The sequence below is a fragment of the Crinia signifera genome, chromosome 8 (assembly GCF_055691185.1).
Source record: "Crinia signifera chromosome 8, ASM5569118v1, whole genome shotgun sequence".
In the NCBI taxonomy this organism is placed as follows: Eukaryota; Metazoa; Chordata; class Amphibia; order Anura; family Myobatrachidae; genus Crinia; species Crinia signifera.
Genome location: NC_139224.1, coordinates 55,299,687 through 55,317,414, shown reverse-complemented (window position 1 = coordinate 55,317,414; position 17,728 = coordinate 55,299,687). Strand labels below are relative to the sequence as shown.

Here is a 17,728-nt window from a genome sequence, read left to right as displayed (position 1 = left end):
AACAATTTTCCCTTTTTATGTTGGTTCAAACAAAATAAATTACTTTCAACATTCAAATGTTTAAATAGCTTTCTCTGTGTTTCCATTGTATTGTTTCAACGATTGTTTGATTTTTTTCCCTTATCCCCATATGGTAATAACATTTTTCAGTCAATCAAATTAAAAAAGCACAGTACCAAGGTACTGATTCAGAGGTGGGTACAGTGCGGATTGGTGCTACGTCTCCCATCGCAGCAAATCAAAGTGTATATGCCAATGCTGCAGTTGGTGTCTTGTGAAAAGATGGTCAATGCCAGTTTCTCAGGCGCAACATCAGATTCACAGCGCAAACATCAACTGTCCCTTCGGACATCTGATCAACCCTCAGGCTTCTCAGGATAGGGATACGGTCATTGGGTCTCCAGCAAGTTCATAGACAGTTATTAGGTCGACATGCATTTAGGTCAACATGTGTCTAGGTCGACATGTAGGAAGGTGGACATGAGTCTAGGTCGACAGGGGTCATTAGGTCAACATGGGTTAGATCGACAGTCAAAGGGTTGACATAAGGTTTTTTACTGTTTTTTGAGCCGACATGTGCCAACAGGTGGTATTTCATGCCCTACCATTCACTAGGGAGTGGCGGGGCATGAAATAGCATGCCAAGTGTAGCGAGGCACCGAGCCCGAAGCATGGCGCACTTTAACCTGTGTCCATGTCGACTGTGTCGACATTCAGGTAAAAAAAATAAAAAAACAGTAAAAAACCCATGTCGACCTAATGACCCTGTAGACCTTATGACCCTGTTGACCTAACCCATGTTGACCTAGACTCATGTCGACCTTCCTGCATGTTGACCTAGACACATGTCGACCTAATGATGTCGACCTAATGACCAAAACAATGCTACTGGGGTCAGTGAAATGGCTTCCAAGGACACAGCCACTGGATTAGAAACAGTTAGAAAATGAGGCCAACATGCCCCTCCTTCATCTCAACATTCAATGGAGAATATCGCCAAATACAAGAGATTGTGAACAAAAACTTGAATCTGCTCAAATGTGACCCTTTGCTGAGGGACCTTCTACCAGCCAGACCTAGTTTTATATTCAAGAGAAATAGGATTGTGAAAAACATTCTGACCCCGAGTATGTTCGATAATACAATTACAAAACAAAAAAAAACTTCCTGGCTACAGCCTATATGTGGCCAGATGCATTACCTGTAGACATATCCAAGACAAGACTCAGGTAGTCTCCATTGCGAATGAGAATACATCGTATAGAATTAAAACCTTTATCAATTGTGAGACAGTATATGTAATCTACCAACTAACTCGTGCGGTCTGAAATATATAGGGCCGCACGACACGCTCACTAAAAGAACAATTTAGAGAACACAGGAGAAATATAATCAAAAAGATCTCTAATTACAGTGTTTGGAGACACTATCTGATACAGCATAATAGTGATCCAAAATGCCAGAGAATTGTAGGACTGGAACACATAAAACGCACTATGAGGGGGGGGGGGGGGGGGGGGGAGACCGCTTCAAAACTCTGTCCAAACAAGAGGTATATTGAATGCACAGAATGAACACAATATACCCAGATGGTCTGAATGACCAAGTTGAGCTTAATGTGTGCCTTTAGAATAACTATAGTATGTTCTGAGTCTGTACTTACATGATTGACATATATGTATATATATATATATATATATATATATATTATTTATTTTTTGTACCCCCCCCCCCTCTCATTTAGGATAACTATCAGCAAAATCCCCAATTACCATAAATGTATGCAGATTGACTTTATATTTTCCTATTACCTAGTTTGTTCCACTGATATTGTCATGCTTTAATATGATCAATCTCTGTATCCCATTCTCCTTAAAATGTTTATATAACCTTATATAATAAACAATTTTTTGTTACCCCATAACCAATTTCTATATAGACTGCTACTATTGCACTTTGCAATGATAAACTTATCAACTTACTGTATACGTCTATCTCCTGTTTATATATTTATGAATTGATATATATATTGTTTGTGTGCGCGCACCACCATTTAAGTACAGGAGTGAGCACAGCGCTTTGAAACTGCTTTATACTAGCATAATTATGCTGAATATATAACTTCTAAAAATGATCCCAGGCTGCTGCCGCATACTAGTCAGAGACTAGGCGATGTAGCTTAGTAACACCTGACACGCAAGCAGGAAGCTAAGTGCGCTCCACACGCTGGAGCTCCTTCCTCTAGCGCTGTGCTGATAACATCAGGGCGGAAGTGACGCGATGGATGCGTGTCACCTGCGCTCCACTCCCCGGAAGCACCAGAAGATCTGTGCTCCGAATCCAGGAAATGAGTAAACACACAAGTGCTTTTATGGTAGAGACTAGTTCCCATGCAGTATTGGTTACAGGATGTGACGTTCAGTGAGGGCGGAAGTTGTTAGATGCCCTCACAACGTTTTTTAATTTATGTGTAATTCATGTAGGTGTCGTTTATTTTGTTTTATTTTTGCACCATTGTACCCTCGCGGGCTCGCTACGCTCGCACGCTTCGGGCACGGTGGCTCGCTTCGCTCGCCACAGATTTATATTCCCCCTCCAGGTATACGTGGACCCAGGGCATGATGGGAAAATTACCAAAACTGCATGGGATCTAGACACTACCGTGCTTTTATTTCGGTGCCTTTCCAAAGCCTTATTAAAGGTATTTATAGTTTTCCTTTAATAATAGGTCTGCCTCCTATATGTATATATGTGTAAATACAAACTGATGATTGTAAATAATGTTATATTATATGTAATTGGTTAATAATTATACTCAATTGTTTAAGTGAACTTCCTGTGGCTTGGTATAAAATCCTGGACCCTGCACATGGTGCTACACCTTTGAAAAAGCTGTCAGTTGGACGGTGAAACATGTCAGGGAGCACCTGCTGATTTTATTTGGGCGATTCTGGTCTGAATTCCCCCCCTATCCCTATCCAATTTCTGGAGACCAATTCCACCTTTGCACCACTTGGGCTAAACAGCTGCAGTATTAATTCGGGACACCACCACCTGCACACTAAGGATTACAATTCTGCATCGTCATTGAGGATTCCCCGCACTCCAACAGGGGCTCAATCACCATCCTGCAGCGTGAAAAGAATCCAGCAAGGTATATGGACCCTTCCAATTTCCAGCTCTATATGGACTGACCCAAGGACTGCTCCATTCCCATAAAAACGTCTCCTACCCCAGGGTAAACCGGGACTCCAGACCACTAAGTATCAGACCCAATCTTTTTATTCTCATTGAGTAATGTACATTTTTTAACGATATATTAGTGTATAATTTGTGCAACAATTGTGTTATATATGCATTCTTTATTTTATACCGTACCCAGTGCAAATGCACACTAAATCAACAATTTTATCTATACATAAATACATTTTTTCATGTTGCTATAAATATAATGTATACCAATTACTTATACTTTGGCTCTCCACCCACTTTTTCCCCATGCCCCTCACTTTGCAATGCTCCCTGTTCCCATCCTGAAATGCCTGCCGCCTTTCAATATGGCAGTAGCTAACAGGGCACCGTTGCAGCATCATTACAAAACATGCACACTGTGATTCTTGAACATGCACAGTGGCGTAACAATGTGGGGCACACGGTCTCTGCAGATTCCAATGGGTCTGGCCATCCATATGGAATTTGCTGAAAATTTCCCTCAAAAAATGTCTGCCTCTTTGGAGGAGACATATGCTAGAGGTCCTACTGGAGAGGTAACGATATATATATATATATATATATATATATATATATATTGCCCCTGGTCATGAGCATGTAAACCCCAGGCAATGGGTATGTAAACCCCTGGCAATGGGTATGTAACTCCCTGGAAATTAGCATCTAACACCCTGGTAACAAGCAAAAAAACACTGGTAATGAAAACCACTGGTAATGAAGAGGAGACCACTGGAAATGAGAATGAATCACCTGGCTACGATCATGTAACCCCTGGCAGTGAGTATGAAACCCTTATCAACATGCATGTAACCCTGGCAGTGAGCAAGAAACTCCTAGCAATGAGCATATAACTTCTGTCAATGAGCATGAAACCCCTGGCAACAAGCATTACGTTAAAAAATGTTTTATAATAAATATATGGGGGGGGGGGGGTGGATTTTTTGAGGGGCACTGGGGCCCAACATTGGTGTAATACATGAAAACATCCATTTAAAATAATTTTCTTTATTAATTCAGTGTTCATATTTTTATTTTCAGGAAAATAATGAGCAATAAAGTGACTTAAAGGTAATGCTTCTTGGGAAGATTATTCATTTGAGGCAATACTAAGGAGATACTGTAGGACTACTGTAAAAATTACATGTACTGTTAATAACAGCCTTGTAGCACAATGCCTCACCAGAACTATCTGCTCTACAGTGATGAGCCCAGAGCAGGACATGGGCCTGTCATACTCTGAACAGCCAGCAGGTGGTGCAATGACTTGGTTCTGCCTCATATATAGCCAGATTAGTCCAGCCTCTGCATGATAATAATGGGGTTGCGGCACATAGTCACATGTAGCCAACATGAGGCCACATATCCTTTCACAATGAGGATGAGTAGGCACAAACCTTAGCGATACCACTGCAGCTGGATGTGCACTTTTCTATAAATGTGCAACTGGGCAATCCAACATTTATAGGACATGGTCCAACACTGGAGTAAGAAACCAAATCCTTCTTAAGGGAAGCAACAGGCTGCAAACCCTCAGTAACACAGTGACAGCACCCCTCTTCCCTATATGACTTTTTACAATGTTATTACATCAACCCAAGCCTCTGTTAAACAGGGTACAAACCACAAAATCCCAAACCCAAACAATTACACAGTATGGCTACAGGATACACCAGCTCAGAAGTGACAAAGTAGCCATGATTATACTGTAAAAATTAAAAAAGGCAAATTTTTTCCCTAAAATATTCCCATATAATTACCAAAACATTAGTCCTGCAAAGAACAATGATCCAGAATATTTTGTGCATCAACATATAATGGATATTAACAATTTATGATGAAGCATCTCCAATAGGACTGTCCATTAATATATGCTGGGGCTACTGGCAAAGGATGGAATAACCACTGATGAATGCATATGAATATATAGAATTTTGGCCCTTATTCTGGTTGACTCACAAGGTTGCAAATTCGCAGCCTTGCAAGTCCACCAAACCCCGCCCGCAATCTTTGCCCTGTGTCCCGCCTGCCGCTGTCATCTGTGTCCTGACTCCTGTGCCGTCCGGCCGTGGCTCACAATACGACTGTGTGAGCCATGGCCGGGCGGCGCAGGAGTCAGGACACAAAGCAGGTCTATCCGCAGCTGTTTTCAAGTCTCCAGCTGGACAGCGAGCCAATAGGAGCTCACGGCCCAGCAGCCAAACAGGAGCGGCAATGGAAGCTCCTATTTTCTCGCAGTACAGCGGGAGACTTGCCCTTGCTCCGGGCACCGTGGCGCCTAGCATCTAGCATGGAAAATGACCCAGGTGCTTACAGCACAAGAAATGTGACATGCACACTTTTATACATACTTGGTATATGTGCTGGTACATGGTGAAAGTGATGTTCACAGACCACAGCCTCTATAGAACCATCTCCTGTGTTTAGAACCAGTTAAATTAACCATGGCTTTCTGTCTCAGCAGTTAAAGTAGCTGATTTGTGCACAAATGCACAGGTTTGCAGAAACAAGTAGCATTAGTAAGATCATTTCCAAGCACACAGACAATTGATTTCAAGGACAAAGTGACCCACAAACATCCAGAGACTATGCAGAAAACAATTTCACCAACGAGGATAGTTGATTAGAGATTAAAAGCTTTTCCTTCTGATTGAAATGTTGTCTCTCTGTTGACTTTACAGCACAAAACAATTTCAATGTTATGGAGGAGAGTGAGCTGTATAGTACAGTACTTTGTATCATTTCCTAGAATACAGAAAATCATTCTGCTGCTCACTATCGGGTCAGTCATATCAGATCTAGGCACATATAAATAATATGAGATATCCTGCAATTAGTCCCATTCATATGACTGCAGTTTTACCATGAAACATAATGTACAGCGATATGCTGTGACACAGGGCAACCCATTTAGTATACCCCTACAGTAACAAACAGGCTATTACAGTGACAACTACAATACAGGGGCTCATCTGGGAGGCCAGGGAAAACACTGCTCCTCAATGAATGCTTCCTCCAGGTGATTTCCGGTATAACAGTGCGGGTTCCAGATGACTGCAAGACAGGGGGGATCCCGACGGTCACTATCCCGACGTCGGAATCCCGACTGCCGGTGCCCGGACAGGGGGGATCCCGTCTTACAGGGGCTATTCTCCTTTGTGGGCTCCATGACCCCCATAGAGGGAGCATAGAACCCTAAGTGACTTCCGGCACACAGGATTCTGACTGTCGGGATCCCCCCTGTCGGAGCCATACCGCACTCAACAGCGCATGTGTGGCTTAGCTATGCGTGAATAGACTCTGATGGGTCCAGAGAAGAATCTCCAGCTTCCTTACTCCCCATTGCCGGGATAGCTAATAACTTTTTAGACGATGTAGAGAAAAGGTAAATCATGACAACATCTGTCGACAATTGAAATGTCACATTGGGGTGTATTCAATGCCACAGCGAGCGGGCAGCGAGGGGGTTAACAGCAAGGATTGCAGAAAACCAGCGATCCTCGCTGTTTAACCTCCGCGGCAGCCGCTCACTCTATTCGACGTTCCGGGGAAATCCTCGTCATCACAGGACGGCGAGAATTCCCCAAAACAGCGAGACCCGCGGCTAATGCAGGAAACTCGCTGTATTTAGCCGCGAGTCTCACTGGTTCAGGAGCCGTATACGCCAATTCCTCCTCGCTCAAAAAATGGAGCGAGGGGAAATTGGCGTATGAGGGGGCTGAGTTGAATACTGTCAGGGTGAGTGGTGACAGCGAGCAGGAAGCTCTGCTCGCTGTCACCACTCGCCCACAGCACTGAATACCTGCCATTAAGGTTAGGCTACGGGTGGCAGGTTAGGCTGCTAGGGCGAGGCTAAGGTTAAGCATTAGAGGGTTAGGGGTAAGGATTATAGTTTGGGGAGAAATATTTAAACACCGATGAATCAGAGCTCTGAACCGGAACTATCGGTCACATGATTGCTAAGAGCAGGGAAATTACCGCTTACAATGTGCTTTATTGTTCTGTACAATGCTTTCTTATTGCTTAATAAAAAATACTTTATTTTAAAAAAATGACCGCTGGGTTACAAGGGGTGATATGGCAACATTCTAACATTTTGGTTTATACAGTAATTATATACAGTAAAGCTATGCTATTTTCTACCAGTTACATTTAGCTGAATCCGGCCACCATTTTCATAGCAGCTATGGGGACAGCAATAAGAGGCAGAAAGTTAGGTAAAGCAGGAGAAAGCTGTGAGGAGCTTAGCTAAGACCTAACGTCAGAGCAAGGGCTTATCTCAGCTTCATAAATAGAATAGATCCTATGTATTTCATTGTTTACATGGCTAATCTGACAAATCAGTGTGTGGTGACTAGGGTAGCTGGGATCACTACGGCATCACCATGGTACATAGCACAAGGAGCATCAGCTTATGTCGTCCAGATATTACTTTCCAACAGATGGATCTCTGTACATTTCTATGTATCACCGCTTCTATTACTTTCATGGACATCCCTGCACTTTGTAGGGCTTTGGATTGTTGTTTGGACAGTTGTCGCTGCATCTTAACCCCCCCACAAACATATTATGTCTACTTATTGATTGGTTCCATAAGCTCGATAAGCAGCAAAATTCGCTGCTTACCGAGTGCTGAAACACTAAGCACTGTCCAAAAAATCAGTATTGTCCCTTCACTTGCGGAAGAGAAAGCAGGTATGGTGTAAGGAGTACTACAATTTTTAGCATCATGCAAGGAGTACTACAACTGTGGACATAATGTGTAAGGGTAGAAACAAGATTTAGGATATGACCTGAAGTGGCGCACTGCTGCCTGAGAACTGTACTTAACCCTGGTTATCACCCGAATAACCCTCTAAATACCAAACATACACACAGTGGGGATTTCCAAGTCTCTGGCACAATACTTGAATGGAGTGAGTTTGAAGGTCTTTTATCTTCAGATATTTTCACACTTTTTCAAGAGTATTCTCAATTGTACATAAGAAGAGAAGAGCAATCGATGGTTACACACAACTCGGTCCCAATCAGGAAAGGAGATAATGTAAGGTACGTAAATATAAATCTATGGGCGTACCCCCACTCACAGTAAGGAGGGAGATGTACAGACACGTAGCGGTTTCTTTACTTCTTCTCTTTTTTTTCACTCTGTTTTCTTTCTTCTATTTTCGGCTTCTTTTCTTCCTGGTGACTCTCCACCAAATGAAGATTGATTTCTCTCCGTGAAAGATGGAAGTGAAAATTGGAGGTTAATGAATAGATCTGTTAATAATTTCAAAAGCACCCCGTGCAAATCGGATATGGAGAGCAGTGATGATCGTACCTTACTCACCCAGAGATAGAGCAAGATACACATATAAAGGTATCTTTATTAAGATGTGACTTGTAACGAACCAAAGTGAAGATAAGGAATATGTGCGTACCGCACTTACGTAGGTGGATAATGGGTATGTACCCGTAGCGTGTTCTTTTCTTGCATGGAATTCTGTCTCACACTGGAACTAGATTTTCCTCAGATGCAAGTATTTTAAGTGAATAAAGATAATAAATTGAAGTATTAGTGAGTGAATTAATTATTACTTTATAACCTTATATATAAGGTGCAAGTGCCTTTAAATATTTCAGTGAAGATAGAGGTACTGATGGCGTACCGTGACTCACACTTTGGTGTGTGGAGGGACACCCAAAAAGGTTTCTTTTATAGAAGGTAATTGACTTCACCACGTGTTACACCCAAAGGACTTGATTATATATGTACCCAAATTTTTAGGATAGATGATATGCGTACCAGAACTTACAGAAATGTAAGCTATTCACCACCTATAATGGTTTCTTTTAACTCTGAGTGGTGATCCGTAGATGGGGCTGGTGTTCCTCCCAATTGTGTATAAGCCCGGAAAAAAAGGGGGATTTTTCTTCATAAAAAGTGTCTTTATTGTATCATAGAAAAAGCAGATAAAATGTCCTCCATCCCAACAATGGAAGGATCACAACAAAGTTCCCAGATATCCACAGTGAAACCAAAAAAATGCCAAAAAATTACAAAAAATATATTTTAAAAAATCCAAAAAAAATTTAAAATATTTTAAAAATACATACAGTATATCCAAAGTGTCCGGAAGAGAAAGTGATGGCTGCTCACACTCCACAGAATAGTCGACGCGTTTCGGTGTATAAGGACACCTTTTTCAAGACAAAAAAAGTCTTGAAAAAGGTGTCCTTATACACCGAAACGCGTCAACTATTCTGTGGAGTGTGAGCAGCCATCACTTTCTCTTCCGGACACTTTGGATATACTGTATGTATTTTTAAAATATTTTTAATTTTTTTTGGGATTTTTTAAAATATATTTTTTGTAATTTTTTGGCATTTTTTTGGTTTCACTGTGGATATCTGGGAACTTTGTTGTGATCCTTCCATTGTTGGGATGGAGGACATTTTATCTGCTTTTTCTATGATACAATAAAGACACTTTTTATGAAGAAAAATCCCCCTTTTTTTCCGGGCTTATACACAATTGGGAGGAACACCAGCCCCATCTACGGATCACCACTCAGAGTTAAAAGAAACCATTATAGGTGGTGAATAGCTTACATTTCTGTAAGTTCTGGTACGCATATCATCTATCCTAAAAATTTGGGTACATATATAATCAAGTCCTTTGGGTGTAACACGTGGTGAAGTCAATTACCTTCTATAAAAGAAACCTTTTTGGGTGTCCCTCCACACACCAAAGTGTGAGTCACGGTACGCCATCAGTACCTCTATCTTCACTGAAATATTTAAAGGCACTTGCACCTTATATATAAGGTTATAAAGTAATAATTAATTCACTCACTAATACTTCAATTTATTATCTTTATTCACTTAAAATACTTGCATCTGAGGAAAATCTGGTTCCAGTGTGAGACAGAATTCCATGCAAGAAAAGAACACGCTACGGGTACATACCCATTATCCACCTACGTAAGTGCGGTACGCACATATTCCTTATCTTCACTTTGGTTCGTTACAAGTCACATCTTAATAAAGATACCTTTATATGTGTATCTTGCTCTATCTCTGGGTGAGTAAGGTACGATCATCACTGCTCTCCATATCCGATTTGCACAGGGTGCTTTTGAAATTATTCACAGATCTATTCATTAACCTCCAATTTTCACTTCCATCTTTCACGGAGAGAAATCAATCTACTCAGGGGAGAGTCACCAGGAAGAAAAGAAGCCGAAAATAGAAGAAAGAAAACAGAGAGAAAAAAAAGAGAAGAAGTAAAGAAACCGCTACGTGTCTGTACATCTCCCTCCTTACCGTGAGTGGGGGTACGCCCATAGATTTATATTTACTTACCTTACATTATCTCCTTTCCTGATTGGGACCGAGTTGTGTGTAACCATCGATTGCTCTTCTCTTCTTATGTACAATTGAGAATACTCTTGAAAAAGTGTGAAAATATCTGAAGATAAAAGACCTTCAAACTCACTCCATTCAAGTATTGCGCCAGAGACTTGGAAATCCCCACTGTGTGTATGTTTGATAATGTGTAAGGGGCACTACAACTGTGGGCATAATGTGTAAGGGGCACTACAACTGTGGGCATAATGTGTAAGGGGCACTACAACTGTGCTGTGTCTTCAGCAAAAGTACCACAGCGGGCACTGAAGTATATGTTTGCTTAGCAAAAACTTTGGACCCGGGCCAGCCCTGGTAACTACATCACCAAGGCACAGAACACTAATTACTTCATTACACTGCACTGTATCCACATCTCTGACATCATACACGGACCACATCACCAAGACAAAGAACACTAATTTCAGTTATTACACTGCACTGTACTATTAAATTCTGAAATTATACAGTAACCACTTCACCAAGACACAGAATAGTCATTTCATTCATTGCTATGCACTGTGTTACTTCAGACCTGATCGTTGCTGTACGAATTCGCACAGTTGCAGATTATCGGTATACTGTGCATGCATATGAGCAGCAATGTGTGTGAGCCACAGCTGCTTGTAGCCATTCGCAATAGAAAGGAAGCCAGGGTCTGGGGGTGGTAGCTGGCCGTTTAGTGGGGTGCTAAGAAAAATGCAGGCGTGCCATAAAAAACGCTAGTGTGCCTAGGAGAATGCAGGTGTGCCCAAGAGTTTAAGAGGAGGGTGTGTCATGTCAGCTCCGGGTAAGACTGTATTCATTGCAGCCGCCAAGTGAGTCTCTGGCTACTCCGAGCTTCTGATGACTGGTGGAAAAATCATTCGATGGTGACCAGTTTGCAAATGGATTTTGACATATTCACTCGGCTGCATAATCTTCCAGCCAATGGCCCGTATTCAATCCGGCGAGGGGTTTAAACGGTGAGGATCGCAGAAAATAAGCAATCCTAGCTGTTAAACCCCCTTGCTGGCCGCTCACCCAATTCTACGTTCCGGGGGAAGCCTCCCTCATAGGACAGCAAGGACTCGCCCAAACGGCGAGGCTTGCAGCTAATGCAGGGAGCCCGCTGCATTTAGCCATGAGTCTCGCTGTATCTGCGGCTGCACATGCCGTTTCCCCTCACCAATTCCCCTCTTTGCTCTGTTTTTGGCAGGGGGGGGGGGGGGGGGGGCAGTTGAATACTGCAGGGCGAGCTGTGACAGCGAGCAGGCAGCTCTAGTCACAGCTCGCCCCCGTCATTGAGTCCTACTGGAGAAATGTGCTATATAAATAAAATTATTCTCATTACACTGCATTGTGTTATTATATACACTGATAATCTAAAGTAAGCACATCACCAAGACACAAAACTGCGCTATACCAAGTATGGGGGAAGGAATGTACAAAATCACCCAGGAGTGACTGCAGGATACGTTAGAACGGATAAACATGCTGTAATAAAATGTCCATAAGAAAAGATAGAAAGGAGATGTCTGCACCACTCTTCTTTAATCCCATTACATATGTCAACAGCATGGATTTTGCTATGGCAACTGAACATGTGAAAGTGTGACATGAGCATGACAACAAAGTGTACTTGGGAGGGGGTGCTTTGATGTGAGAACCTGAGGATCCCAGCACAGGGCCTGCTAGGTAGTGTGACAACAGCAGATGGTTAAGAGCCTCTTTAATCTGCCTTTCATGCTAATATCTAATTGATCTTGTCATGGTCAGGTGAGGCTGGATGGAGTTTTCAGCTTAGATAGTGTCATGAGCCATACGTGTGTGCAGGGAGATTCTACACCTCCTCGGCATAATAAATATTACATTGCACAGTCTCTCCATACAGAGATGCAAACCACACCACCATATCATAAATCAAATATTAAAGAACTACTTGTCCCCTCTCTGCGCAGTTGCCTACCCTCCTGCATTCTGCAGGAGACTCCCTGAAATAGCAGCAATCTCCCTCATTTCACCTAGCCCACATTACACTGTCATATTTTGGGGGAAAAAGGGAGATAGATACATTTACATTGAATCATCAGCACCATTTCCCAGCACTTTACCAAGTATAGTAGCTCTTACTAACTGCTTTGGGGCTCATCTACATTTGGATATGTCATTTGAAAAGATTCCTCTCAGATGAAACCCACGTTTCTAGGTGCCACGTTCACAATCTCTTCTCACAAACTCTCCATATATGGAACTAGACACGCCCTTTGGGTGGAGCATGACACGCCCCCTCAATGGGGTGCTGTGCAAAATTCTACTACCAACTATAATCTCCTGGAAACTAGTTTTCAAAAGTTGGCAAGTATGCCTCTCTGTGCACAGCCCTGCTGTGGTACCGGTGACTTCTATCACTGATCTCAGCAGTGTTTAATGACAACACAGGGACAGATTGAACTACAAGGCCCAACAAGCCTCCCGTGTTAACTTGCCACCGGGCAACTGAGGAGGACAGTACGCCACTACAAATAATACATCTAATTCTGTGTTTTCTAACTGACTGATCCAGGTAATGAGATACATTTGTCTTAATAGACAGCACTAAAAGGCATTATGCACATTCAGAAGACAGTACAAGCTTTTCGGCATTGGAAAGTTTATGGAATATGGTAATACTACTCCATGTTTGTGGCAGAGGCATTGGGTACTGATACCCTGAGAGAGGGAATCTCTTATGTTATTTAGAGTTATTAAGCTCGGGGGAAGTGATAAAGTGTCTGTTTTTTTTGACCGGCCAATCAGCTCCTACCTGTCATTTTTCAAACCAAGCCTGTAACTTCACAAGTAGGAGCTGAGTGGCCGGTGATAAAAACCAGACACTTTATCACTTCACCAAGCTTAATAAATCTACCCCTTAGAGCCCAGATGGGCTAGGATTTATTTTTATGTTTTACATAATACGCAATTAAACTAGCCGCAACTAGATTGCACTTTTCCCCTGGCCATGATACTATCAGGATCCTACTGGATGTGCTATTACAAAAAGTTGAAAATATATTGCACATGTGAAAAATATGATATGACCGCAGCCTCCTTCCCAGGGGTCCTTGATGCCAGTCTGAAATAAGACAAGCGCAAGTGCCGAATGTGATTATCCCTGTCACTGCTGAGGGTGTTCTCAGTCCTGTGTTGAGTCTATTTTTTTGTGTGGCATTGCAATGTTTATTGGATGTAATTGGTAATACTACTCCATGAATGTAAAAGATTATAAAGCTCAGCCTGATATGTTAGGGGATTTTCCTTGAACAAGTGGCATGAGCTTGGAAGCTTGAGCAATTTGTTACCTTGTCGTACATATGTTGACATTCTCTGTTAGAGGTTGAGTCTCCCTAATGCTAAATGCTTGGAACCAGGAGCATGTTGGATAAGGGATCATTTGGATTTGGGAATATATTTTTATTTTTTTATACTACGCTGGTCCCCATGCGGTTTACCTGGGGGGGACCTTCACTGGCTGCCTGCAGGGTGATTGACACGCTGCAACCTTTTGGGGGCAGTAACGCAGAGTTTTCTGGAGTGCCCCAGAAAATGCAGGTGTTCCACAGCCGTTGGGTGGGACGTAGGTCAGCTGACGTCATCAGCGGCCTCCTTCTCCCCACGGCCATCGCAGCACGGAGTGAGTCTAGACTTACTCGGCGCTTGCGAACAGGGTCGAATCCATTCAATGGTGAGTGATTCCGAATGGATTTCCCCCTGTTTGCACAGCTGCAACCGGATTCACAGCCATGCACACGGGCAGGATATCACTCAGGTGGCCTTTACCTGCTCACTGGCCTCCGAAAGCTTGCAGCCCAGCGAGCAGGTCTGATTCGAACCCTTAACACAGGTAATTGTTATTATTTATTTTGAATAAAGAAAAGATCTAAAGGAAACACCAACTTGATAAGTTTGTTTCACTTTGCATAACTCTTATGCCCATACACGGTGCGAGGATCGGGTGCGATGCGATGCACACTCCTGCGCACACCCCATCGCACAGCACATAAAGTATGTGCTGCCTATACTGTACTTTTTGCACTAGATGCGATGCAATCTAATTTAAAACACACGGTGCGCAGCGCACCGTATAGGGGCACCTTTACATACATGGGGTTATTCTGGTTCAATCGATTGTTAGCATCTGCACATGCTGTGCCGCACCTAGTAGTGCAGGAGGGGGGCAGAGCCCATGGGAATGCCCAGCATTTCAGGGGTGTTCCCATAAAACAGGGCATTCCCATGCAAATGGCCCGGTGACGTGGGTTGAGAGTGTATAGAGCCAACCAAAACATTGACACAGAGATGGTTGACACATACTGTAAAAAGGTCAACATTGGGTTTTTCACATTTGTGTCAATTTGTAAATTGCAGCACATGGACCTCAAATCAGTGTACTGAGTCCGCTCACATGGGCCGCTTCGCTCGCCATGCTTTGGGTCAGGTGCCTCATGTGCACCTTACCATTCCCAAAAGTAATTCACATGTATGGTAAAGTATGGTGAAAATGTGAAAAACTCATGTCCACCTTTCATGTGTCGACCATTGCTTTTGCCATCCTATTTCCTTCCACAATTCAAAAATATACTGGGAAGTTAATTGTTACAACAAATTCAAGAATGTCTGTGTGTGCATGTACATGTGGTTGGGAATATAGATTGTACGCTCCACTGGGGCAGTGACTGATGTGAATGTTCAAATATGCTATGTACAGCGCTGTGGAATATGTGTGTGCTATAAATAACTGATAATAAGTCATAAATAAATAAATCACAAGGAATTATGTCATGTGCTATACAGGGTGTGACTGAAAAAAGAGAGGGGGGGGGGGGGGGGGGCAGTTACCTGATGCCTAATTACAAGCCAAACACATGATTGTTAAAGTAAAATAGTTAAAAATATATATATGGGTAGATGTGTACATGTCTAGAATATTTTGGGTTTATTTACTAAGATGGTAGTTCTATTGAAGATGGGATGTTTCACATACGTAGCAACCAATCAGAATCTACTTTTCGCTACATTCAGCGGGTTATTTACATTAATCATGGTAGGTGGTTAGAATAGTACATCAAAATGTGCATCATGTATACTCACTTATTGAAAAGATTTAGCCCGATCCTATAATGTCGTTTCCTGATGACATCATTACTGAATGCGGGTGAATCCCAGCTGTTCCGGGTCTCTTTGTGATACGTCTGTTTGCTTAGGGTCTGCTCCCGAAGACTATCTCTTGAAGACTCTGAGCTACAGTTTATGGTATCATTGGAGTTAGAAGTACTATTTATGCTATCATTGTCACCATCTGAATAATCCGATTCAGATTTACTTTGCCGGTTTACGGTGCCATTAATTATCAGCTGTGCATCAATAGGCCTTGGCCGATGACGGGATTGTTCATCGTCCCTAGTGACTATTTTGGTTGGAATATGGGGAATATGTTTGGGACTTCCTTGCTGGCTATGGATAGCTCTTTCATACACATTTTGCCTTTTTACAGATCCTCTTTCAGAACGATCGCTAAGGTCTACTGAACTGTCACTTGGGGGCTCAATAGTGAGTAAAGGGAGATGATCTATTCTTGATCTGTGGTCCTGACAGTCCAGTGATGGGGTGCTTCGACAGCTGGTATCAGTATCTAACTTATCGTCCTTGTGGGTCATGGACCAATACTCTTGAGAAGAGTTCCTTGATCTAAGTCTCAAATCTGATTCAGTGCTGGATGGCCTGTCCACAGACTGGGATAGAGGAAGAGGAGGAGAGAGCTCTTCCTCATCAATATAGAGCGTGACATCGCTATAAGATGCAGTCATTTCATCGAGTTTCCTGTGATCCAGATTATGTGCAGGTTTAATCTGGCTACTTCTTTCCAGTTCCCGACCTCTAACTTTTTCAGAGGCTTGCACCTCATCACCATGTAAACTACGGCAATTTAAAGCATCATCAATGGATTCGGCAAGGGATTTAACTTGCCTGGAGAAGGCATCTTCCAGTTCTGTGATAGCATCAGCAAAGTCACTGGACGCGGCAGGAGATTTTAGGGATGTCTGCTCGCTAAGATCCCCACAATCAGATTGTACAAGACGGTGCCCTAGTTTTGCCCCATCATTAGACAAGGACACCTGCTTTCCTTCAAAATATGAACTGTGTACTTTCTCTGGTCCTTCAAAGGAGAACTGCATTCTCATATTGGACAACACAATCCGTCTGGACATGCGATTTTCTGACATGGAACTTCGAAGCCTCTCAAAATTCTTGTTCATCTGATATTGCCGGAACGCTGTTTGTATAGTGCGCGCAGCATGTCTGGTTACGAGACGGCCTCCATATTTGCGCTCCAGCATTTCCACCTAAAAGGAAACACAGAAAAGTGAATGTTGTGCAGTTCTATCTCCAAAGTCCGAAATTCACTCCTTTCTAGTTCACCTGTTGCCTGACCCAGAGGATTTAGGGTCAGTCAGATATTGTATTTCTCTCTATACATGAAACGTGCAAACCAGTGTCAATTGGGCAGCAGCTGATTGCATGCGCGGTAGAAAACTTTCTTGAGTGTTGCTGACATATAGAAGGAGCTGAGTCCTAATCTGAGTCCTGTGCATGAAGACAGGACATCTATTTCAGACAGATCTCTAAATTTCCGGTGCGCCTTAATGCGCCAGTACTAGTAATGACAGTTTCACTGGTGGATAGAAAATAATGGGGTTATTTGATGTTTATGCATTAAGATGAATGTACAGTATGGTCGCAATAGAATTCTGTTGGCAAAATATCCACATTCCGAATGAAGATGCATATGGACCAGCATGAGACATAGGCTGAGTGGCTGAAACAGTACAGCTGAGAGTGTCAACTATTCACCATCGGGAATGAGTATTACCAATGAGACACCAAGGAATGGACTGCCATAGAGATCGTTCTGGTCACTGTATTAGTGAACTTTAAATATATATATATATATATATATATATATATATGGAGATCCTGGGGATGGCACTCCTGTTCGTGGTGCAGGTATAGAATTGTAAATCCGGTGCCCTCCTGGAGAAAGGTGAACGGGGTCACCCTCTGTATGTATGTGCTGGGTGGCGGCCCTCGGAAA

General features: G+C 42.6%; 1 protein-coding gene across 11 annotated transcripts in view; it reads right to left on the bottom strand.

The window, feature by feature from the left end:
• The window catches only part of IQSEC1 (IQ motif and Sec7 domain ArfGEF 1), a 781,720-nt gene that overhangs the window by 58,774 nt on the left and 705,218 nt on the right, over positions 1–17,728 (bottom strand). For all 11 annotated transcript variants that reach the window (XM_083156421.1, XM_083156428.1, XM_083156420.1 and 8 more), the window contains one exon: positions 15,727–16,979. In XM_083156421.1, the coding sequence (XP_083012547.1) occupies positions 15,727–16,979 (1,253 nt within the window). The remainder of the gene's footprint in view (positions 1–15,726; positions 16,980–17,728) is intronic.